A 9,291-nucleotide genomic window follows, 5' to 3' on the forward strand; every position below is an offset into this window, starting at 1 on the left:
CATCTGCATGGTGGTGTGCTAGCAAATGGTGGGAGTACAGGAAACGGAGAAGCGAACCAATCTCAACGTGACACCAATCTCAACATGACACGTCAACTATAAAAAATAGGTAATGAGAAATTTAGAAAGGTTGTTGCGTTACTCTAGTCTTTTGGAGGATGTTCTATTTTACACAATGGCTAAATTATAGATTTTATATTCTTATTTTTAATCACTGTTTGTATTTTTATAGAGTGTGCGTGCCGCACACAAATAAACCATAGCAACTTGGGCTGGGTAAGTCCACCTAATAGCTTAAGATGAATTGCCCATTATAAAAAAATTATTAAGTGGCTTTTGTAACTATTAGTTGGAGGCTCCAAACGGAGGTCCCAGATTATTGGAGGGTTAATAGCCCCGATATAAAAGTTTATTAGCTAGCTTCCCTACTAGCAGGTACTCCCTCAATCAAAAAACACTTGTCATTCTAAAAATTAACGGACAGATCTCTTACTCCCCTCCTATCCAAAATAATTACACATCTATTTAACATATTGAAATTTAGCTAGATTTAAACATCTGTATCTCATCTCATAATATACTCCATTTATTATGAACTATGATATTTATAATAATTATTATGCATAATAGTATATTGAACTATGAAAATAGCAGCCGTGTCGAAAAGCGCCCGCCGATCGAATGCGGTACAAAAGTTGGTGCGAAGGGACATGGCAGTTGACCGATTACAACATCGCCAGTTGCTGTAATAATGCCGTGGGCCTCGCATCGATAAAATAAATAAACAACAATAAAGTGTTCTCGAATGAATGGGAAAAAGAGGAAAAAGGGAGATTAAAAAAAAATAAAGCGAACGTGAACGTGACGGCACATGACATGGCCATGGACATGGACATGGAGGGACGAGCTAGCAATGCCCTTGGGCCCTGCCCATCCATCCATCCATCTCGATCTTACTCTACATACATGTCGTACTAGTCGTATAGTGGTAGGTGAGCTCAACAGCTCCTGCATCGAGTCGATCCATCTATCTTCGGATTTGTTGGTTTGGTTACTGGTTACTGCTACTACAAATCACTACTAGCTCAACAACCATCATATGTCCTCTTCTAACCCAACAACCAGCACCACCTCCGATTGGCCCATACATAACACAAGCAGCTAATCCATTTCCATTCCGGCCGCCCTTATCACAAGCTAGCTAGCAGCACGTACATCGGCCGCAACCACGCACATTCCTTCACGCGGCTAGCGGCCGTGCGCCATGGCCACCAGCACCGCGCCCGTCCTCCTCCTCCTCTCCATGTCCGCCGTCCTGACGCTGGCGGCGGACAGCAACGGCACCACCCACCTGAGCTTCTTCATGCACGACATCACGTCGGGCAGCAACCCAACGGCGGTGAAGGTGATCAAGGGTCCGGGCTCCACCCTGACCGCTCCAACCCTCGGCATGACGTTCGGCGACACGACGGTGATCGACGACCCGCTGACGGCGACCTCCTCGCCTGACGTCCGCGGAGCTGGGCCGCATGCAGGGCATCTACATGCTGGCGTCGCAGTCGGGCGCGGCGCTGATGGTGTGCGCCAACCTGCTGCTCACGTCGGGCGCCCACAACGGGAGCACGCTCGCCGTCATGGGCCGCGACGACACCGGGGAGGATGTGAGGGAGATCCCCGTCATCGGCGGCACCGGGACGTTCCGGATGGCTACTGGGTACGTGCTGTGGAAGACGCCCCAGGGGATCAACGGCACCGACGCCACCGTCCAGCTCGATGTGTATGTCACCACGGACGGCAACGGCGACGCGCTCGCCCGCCCGGTGGCGGTGACTCCTCGTCCGGTGCGGCGAGGAGCATGAGGATGACCGGCGGGTGGGTCGTCGCCGTAGTGGTTGCGGTGGTTGGATCCTGCTGGGTTTGGTGAGCAACCTCTTGACGATGACTGGTGGAGAGGCAGGCAGGAGAATCTTGGGCAGCGATGATTGGTTGGATTGGATAGCGAGTGCGTGGTCGGTCTGAAAGTTAGGTGAGATTGTCGGTATAGTGGAGTGTGGTGTGGTGTGTATGGGTGGGTGGACCCACATGGATGGTAGCTTTTTCCTCCGCTACTTGCAATATGTGATTTTTAGGGCTCCTTTGGCCGGCTCCTAACAGTTCCGGCTCCATTTCACATTACTGTACCAGCACTGTTTATCACATCATGTATAGAAATTGTTTTTCTCTCTCATTCTTTTCTCTGTCACCGACAACGAAGGAGCTATCGAAGCCAGTATTTTTTGACTTCTCGGCTCCGGCTCCTCTGCACGCTACAGTGCTCCTACCGTTTGAGAGCCGGAGCATACAAGAGTCCGGCCAAATGGCCCCTTACTATAACGAGGCTTTCTTTCCTTGCTTGATGTCAGTCATGCTCGTGCATGGATGCATGCTTGCTCTATTACATTTAACTACGCCAAAAACAATTCTTAGAGACACCCTTCTTTCTTTGGCCTCCACTGTTGTATCAAAAACTATCTCTAAAGTAATTTAGGAGACCATTTGTCTCTACAAAATCAATTTATAAAGGTTATTGGTGTTTCTTACTGCCTCTACAAAAAGAGACGTTTTTAGAAGCGACGGGAAACTTCACCTATCTCTAGAAATAAGAAATTAATTTCTATAGGTACGGTAGGCAATATGATCCGTTCCTAAAACCATGTGCAACAAAAATAATCATACTTTTTAATTATGTTGGATGAAGATAAACTTTATATCAAAGTTATAGAACTCAGAAATATCTACTCCCTCCGGTACTAAATAACTGTTGTTTTTGTTTTTCGTACCATAAATTTGACTAGATCTGTAAAAAATGTGTGCAATATTTGTATCTCTAAAAAAATTTATTATAAAAATAGATTAAACTATCTATCTAATGATATTAATTATATATCATAAATAATAATATTTTTTAATATAAAATTAGTTAAAGTTATTTCTCAGAAAGCGAGAACAACCGTGGTTTAAGGACGGAGGGATTACACTTTTGTAGGTTACTTTTTTATTTCCAATCGTTGGTTCATAGAGACACATAGGTAGAGGCAACAGGAGAAACGGTATCTAATATTAATTTTGATCATGACTAAAAATAAATTTCATTGTAGCGACATAGTGTATCTTATTTTCCTTTTTTTTTGTGAAAGTCTATCTTATTTTTCATTGGAAACTAAAACACAAAACTAATAAGACACAACTCTGTTGGTTGGTTATTACTCTACTATGTTGTGTATTAAATCGGCCTTATTAATGCACGTCATAAATTTAAGTCCAATAATAGATCATCGTTTTGTGCGTAGGGAAATAGAAGGGTAGCACAAGAGACACGTATTCTCAGTTATGAGATACTGTTGAAGTGTTAGAGTATCTAATAGATGAGTCGCCTTAACTCCTCAATTGATACCATGACAGTATAATTAACTCCCCGACTAATTTCCTTAATCAGCCAGGGTCTCAAGGGTTGTGTACCCAGCGTGTGCGCTAATGCGCCCACACTGCATGTCGGTGTTTCGAGTTGCCACCGACTAGTAAATTTCTAATATTACGTGTCTGGCTTGAATGGTGTGCTAAGAGGACACAATGATTTATATTGGTTCGGGTAGAATGTCCATACATCCAGTTCAGTTGATGTTACTCGTGTTACTAGCACTGAAAGTTCGTAGTAGGGGTTACAAACGATCGAGAGAAGGGACAGTTCCCAAGTCTCTGGTGAGAGGAGCAAACAGATGCCAAGAGCTCGGTCGCTTCCCAGCTGTATGCTTATGTGTTCTGATCGGTTCGGGGTTCGATGCGTTCCAATCCGAATCGATACGATGTGTTGCGATGCCCTTTATGGGACGCCCTGCTTTCCCTTTTATATGCCAAGGGAAAGCACGGGTTACAGTAGAGGGAAAAGAGGAGAATGAGAAGGAGAAGTCCTCTAGGATCGTCGGGTCCTTTTCCTTCACGCGAGTCCCGCCGACCCTATAGACGTCAACAGGGACAGCTCCACGTCGTGGCCCTATCCGTCACTGGCGCCATGCTCAGGCGTCGTCTCCCGATCATGGCGCTCCACTCCGTCCTGGCGGACGTCGTGGTGAACTGACGCGCCTATCAGTCCTCATACGAGGGTTAGGCAGAACAGCAACGGTACGCCCGATGCTGTTCCTGATGTGAATCCCCAAGTATGGCCTATCATGGCCACGGGTTATATTGGGGTGTGCCGGTCACCTCCCTTGTGTCAGAGCTTTGACCCAGGCCCATTCGCTTGGACCTAGAGTGGTTGGCGGTGGTATGGGTCTCCATCGGGCGAGAAGGATCCCCTGACCTCGGGGCCGGTCGAGGCGGAGTCCCCCCCAGAGGCCGGGCGAGGCGGAGCTAGCCTTCAGAAGTCGAGCGAAGCGGAGCCCGCGGCCTCGGTGTCGGGCGAGGCAAAGCCTGCCCTTAGAGGTCGGGCAAGGCGAAGCCCGTGGCCTCGGTGTCAGGCGAGGCGGAGCCCACCCTCAGAGGTTGGGCAAGGCGAAGCCCACGGCCTCCATGTCGGGTGAGGCGAAGCCCGCCCTTAGAGGTCAGGTGAGGTGGAGCGCAAACCCAAGAGTCAGGCGAGGCAGAGCCAGCCCTCAGAGATCGTTCGAGGCGGAGCCCGCGGCCTCGGTGTCGGGCGAGGCGGAGCCCATCCTCAGAGGTCGGGTGATATGGAGCCCATCCTTAGAGGTCGGGAGAGGCAGAGCCAACCCTTAGAGGTCGGGCGAGATGGAGCCTGTGGCCTCGGTGTCGGGCGATGTGGAGCCCTCCCCCAGAGGCCTGGGCGAGGCAGAGCTTGGGCACCTAGGGTTCGATTTGAGTTGTAGTCGCGCTCTTGACTGCTCAGATGAATCAATGTTGATGGTTATTAGCTCCTCCTCTTTGGGTACCCTAGTATTGGTCCCCGACAGTAGCCCTCGAGCCTACGGAGGAGTAGAACACTCCTTCTGAGGCTTTTTTGAATGGGAGGACTCTAAAGGCCTTGGCCTTCTTTTGTTGCCCACAGCGTGACGTAGGGGTGGTGATTCTGTTTCCTCGAAACCCCTCCCATAGCAGGGACCCAATCGAGGATCGGTTCATCTTTGCAATTGTCTTCCCTCAAGCGTTTTTTTTTGATAAAAACGGAGGGGCCGAGCCGTGCTATGATTTTATTCTAAGGACAAATCATGGCACCCGATGAGCTGTTAATGGGCTAGTCTGAGTGGGGTCCTCGACATCCCATTCGTGGGGATTCAGCTTGGGTCAGTTTGGTGACTAACCCTTGATTCTCAGCGGTCAATCCATATAGTTCTTGGGTCCGTTCGATCGGTCCCGAGGGCTAAGTACCTTTCTTCAAAACAAAAACCATGGATCGTAACCGACCGAGACTCGAACATGGGCCGGGATGCCCGCGGCGCTCGTGCACCTAGGTACTGGCTGCTAGCAGGCCCATCCCTTTCCTCCTCTCATCCTAAAGGTGCCTAGAGCGGTTGTCGAACCCTTCGATGGGCCGACCTGCAAACTCATGGGCCTAATCGGGCCGTAGAGGCGCTTTTAGATTCATATTCCTCTTACTCGTGATGAGTCATGGCCGTCCGGAGATGCGAAACATTCGACGAGTTTCCTGAGGGAACGGACAGAGATTGCGTGTGCATGTCCTACGGAGGGACATTGTGGCAAATCGTGGTAGGCGTAGAGATCTAGGCTAGCGGTTGGTTTCCTCGCATTCGTCGCCCCTATAAAACCAAAGGGTTTGGTCCCTAGATTCCATACCTTGCATCCTTGCCTCCGCATCCACGACTGCTACCGCCAATCACTCAGATTTCTTGTCTCCGCATCCTCATCACCGTCGAGCTCGCATCCACCCACCCCATCTCCAATGGATCCATGGTGCCACTCTGACATCACCTTCCAGCGCATGGAGGGCCTTGTCCATCGCTATCTTCTCTGCACACGTACCACGGCCGATGAGTGGCTGCTGCTTGACGAGGAGGACGTGCCATCGCCGCCCGATGGCTATGTGGTGTTGTTCGCCCACTTCCATGAGCGTGGGTTTACGACACCCGCCCATAGATTTTTTTGGGGGCTGTTGCACTACAATAAGATCGAAGTGCATCATCTCAATCCCAATGGGATCCAGCACATGGCAGCGTTCACTGCCCTGTGTGAGGGGTTCCTGGGGATTAGCCCCCACTTCGATTTGTGGAGGTACTTCTTTGTTGTCACCCTCCAGAAGAAGAGGGAAAAGAGCGGCAGGCAGGAGCTGCACAAGCCGATGGGGTGCGCCGACATCTAGCTCCAGAACAATCGGGTCAACGAGTACCCGTCGATGTGGCTATCAACGTCCAACAAGGGGTGGCACTCGCAGTGGTTCTACCTCAAGAATGACGCCACCGCCCCTCTGCCGGAGTTCATCGGGCGCCTGATCGAAGAGGCCTCGGAGTCGTGTAGGAAGTGGGGCGTCCTGGAGAAGGGCAAGAAGAAGATCCGGGACCACATCACCACCATCCACATCCTCAAGGAGAATGGCTTGAAGGGGTCGGGCATCATCGGGGCCTACCTTGCAAGGAGGGTGGCGCCGTTGATGATGCGCGTGCTCCCGCTGTACGTGATGGTGCCTAAGGCATCGCTCGATGGAATAGCGCTCACCGAGGGGGCGCTCCCCAACTCTAAGATCACACAACGCCTCAAGAAGGCAATGGAGCTCTCACGGGATGACGTGGGAGCCCCCCTCAATTTCGTCTACCTAGTGCCGGGACATCCTCCGATGCGGCCGAAACTAGGCCACGTCATCTTCATAAGTTTACCCTTCTCATGCCTTCTCTTTAATAGATTTCTCGACCTCTCGATACTAACTTTGAGAGGGGCGGGACCAGCTGAGGGACCTCATCTTCATGGATTACCCAGCGCCGTTGCCAAGGGATTCATCCGTGAGGGCGATGAATCGCACCGAGGGCGAGCAGCTAAGGAAGGCGAAGGAGGACAAGAATAGGAAGCGGCAGTGGAAGCTGTATGCGTGGGAACAGGGGGAGAACACCAACAGCGACGACGATGATGACAATGGCGATGACGATGAGGTAGCCACCGATGTCAAGTGGGACATCCTGGGAGAATGAGGATGTGCTGACAGGTATTGGTTCATCCTTGTAGGAGTCGGGACCCTTCTCGTTCCATGGAGGGGAGGGTACGTCTGGTGAGCCGATGGGATGTACCATCGGCCTCCCTCAGGAGTCAACCGGGGTGGCTCTGCTGTCGCACCCCAAGAGTCAAGGGGAGCGAGCCCCTCTGCCTAAGAGCAGGGGGTGAGCTCGAAATGGCCGCACTCCGATGAGGCAGAGTAGAGGTCAGGTGGTTCGCCCCCCAAACGCGTCTACCGCCCAATGGTGCTGAGGTGAGTTGTTAGTTCCTTTGTTTTTTTTCTGTTTTAGTCGGATTTCATCGTGACTTATGCTTTTCTTCCCTTGTAGCGTCGGCAGGTAGCGCAATCCTTTGGAGCTGGCGCCAAAAAAGAGCATCGCTCTCTAATTGAGGCGGCAACCGTCGACTGGTGTCATGCTCGTTTCGGGTGGGAGTGGCACCAGTGTGACCGCATCGTTGGCCGGTTAGATGCTGCCCACGGTGGCGCCCGTGCCCTCGGTGGGACGGGCAGATGCGGGGGCTCAAAGGGCGCCTTTAGAGGTCATGGAGGAGCCGGCCATGGCTGCGATACCGCTGCCGACAACGAGGCGGACAGGGCTGCTGACTGCACTCGTGGCGCCGACCATGGTGGGCGTGACACTATCGGTCATAACCCCTCCAACACAGGTGGAGGTGGTGGTGGTCGTGGTAGACAGGTCACAACTGGGTGCAACCGTAGTGGCGCCCAAGGCACCAGCATGACCCGCGCCATCGGCGGCCTAAGCGACGGCGCCTAGCGTGGGTTAGACAGAGGGGGACATGGCCAAGGGGTCCCCAGGAGTCATGGTGGTGGCAGAGAGGTCGGTGATGCTTGGGACCAGTGGGGAGTCATCCCTGGCGCTGACGTCGGTAGGTAGCGACTCACCCACGCGAGGCGAGCCCCTGCTCCAGTGGACAAATCTGTAGGGTCCGGCATCGATGCTCTTCACCCTCGACGTCGCCACCAAGAGCATGGAGCAGGAGAGCCTCGACATGGGGATCGTGTCCGTGCTGGAAGCCTTGGACCATGCCAGGGGTGCCTTGCGCAACATTGTTGTTTCCTCTGGCCGAGTATTTGTCTGATCCTGCTTCTTGCCCTTTTCTTTCACTATATACTTTTTGTATTCTGACCATCGTTTCCTTGCAGTCCCTCATAGCTCGCAACCGAGGGCATCTCAGTTCCTTCATCAGCAGAAGGAGACCTGGGACCGCCTCGTCGAGGAGGTGCAGCTACACAGGGAGGTGACCACTCAGCTTGTTGCCGCCCAGCAGAGGGTGGCCGAGCTAACTCCCCACGCTAAGAAAGTAGACAGTCTTCGGTCGCGGGTGGCCAAGGCCCGTCGGGACACTGACAAGGCCAAGAAGGCATTCGAGGCCCTGTTAGTGAGGTCATGAAGGTACGACGAGGAGGCCGCCCAAGTCAGGAAGGAGCAGGACGAGCTGCTCCAGAAGGACACTGAGACCCGCCAGTGGATCCTCAACCTTCTGGTCGAGGTTGAGAAGGAAAGGGAGCTAAAGCTAGGGGCTGAGGAGAAGCTCACAGCCCTAGAGAAGAGGGAGAGCCTGGATGCCGTGGCGGTCGCTCGGCTACGCAAGAAGCGGGGTGAGATCCTCCAAACCACGGAGAAGCTCCGCTCAAAATGTGGCGTGGCTCATGAGGAGCGCGACCAGGCCATCCGAGAGTGTGACCAGGCCTGCCTGGAGCGTGATGACTTGCAGCAGAGGGTCAACTCTCTCTAGGCTGAGCTTGGAAACACGACGACCCAAAAGCTGGAGGCCAAAAGCGTTTCTATCGGGCTGGCCGTGGACCTCGCCGAGACAAGGAGGAATCTTTAGGCAGAGAGCGATGAGCTTGGTATCCTGAGTGCCGCCCTCAGAGTGGTCTACAATGACCTTGAGGTGGTGCGGTCAGAGGGGACTAGTTCGCTCGTGGCCCATGCCGTCGAGATCATGGCACGGGTGCGCCAGCTTGAGAGGAATGCCCTTCACACCGGTGTCAATCAATCCTTCATGATTGCTCGTTCTCACTATGGGGATAGCATCGATCTAGAGATAATGAGCCATGACTTCACACCTGGCTATGAAGTCCATGAGCTGGAGGAGATGGAAGCGGTGGTGGCTCCC

The 9,291-nt window shown here is 52.5% G+C and overlaps 1 protein-coding gene and 1 pseudogene across 1 annotated transcript; both read left to right on the forward strand.

Moving 5' to 3' along the window:
- The first annotated feature begins 931 nt into the window (after positions 1-931).
- LOC136544923 (dirigent protein 1-like) lies at positions 932-2,227 on the forward strand (annotated as a pseudogene).
- Positions 2,228-8,106: 5,879 nt separating this feature from the next.
- LOC136543112 (uncharacterized) lies at positions 8,107-8,907 on the forward strand. The gene is made up of 3 exons (XM_066535663.1): positions 8,107-8,203; positions 8,315-8,486; positions 8,565-8,907. The coding sequence occupies exons 1-3, from the start codon at positions 8,107-8,109 to the stop codon at positions 8,905-8,907; spliced, it is 612 nt and encodes a 203-aa protein (XP_066391760.1).
- The last annotated feature ends 384 nt before the right edge of the window (positions 8,908-9,291 follow it).

This window comes from Miscanthus floridulus, chromosome 3 (assembly GCF_019320115.1).
Source record: "Miscanthus floridulus cultivar M001 chromosome 3, ASM1932011v1, whole genome shotgun sequence".
NCBI lineage: Eukaryota > Viridiplantae > Streptophyta > Magnoliopsida > Poales > Poaceae > Miscanthus > Miscanthus floridulus.

Excerpts from the sequence above, each read along its gene's own strand:
- LOC136543112 (XM_066535663.1), top strand. The coding sequence starts at position 8,107 with ATGCTCTTCACCCTCGACGTCGCCACCAAGAGCATGGAGCAGGAGAGC. Across the intron at positions 8,204-8,314 it reads AGCCTTGGACCATGCCAGGG|TCCCTCATAGCTCGCAACCG; the intron begins GTGCCTTGCGCA and ends GTTTCCTTGCAG. Across the intron at positions 8,487-8,564 it reads AAGAAAGTAGACAGTCTTCG|GTACGACGAGGAGGCCGCCC; the intron begins GTCGCGGGTGGC and ends GAGGTCATGAAG.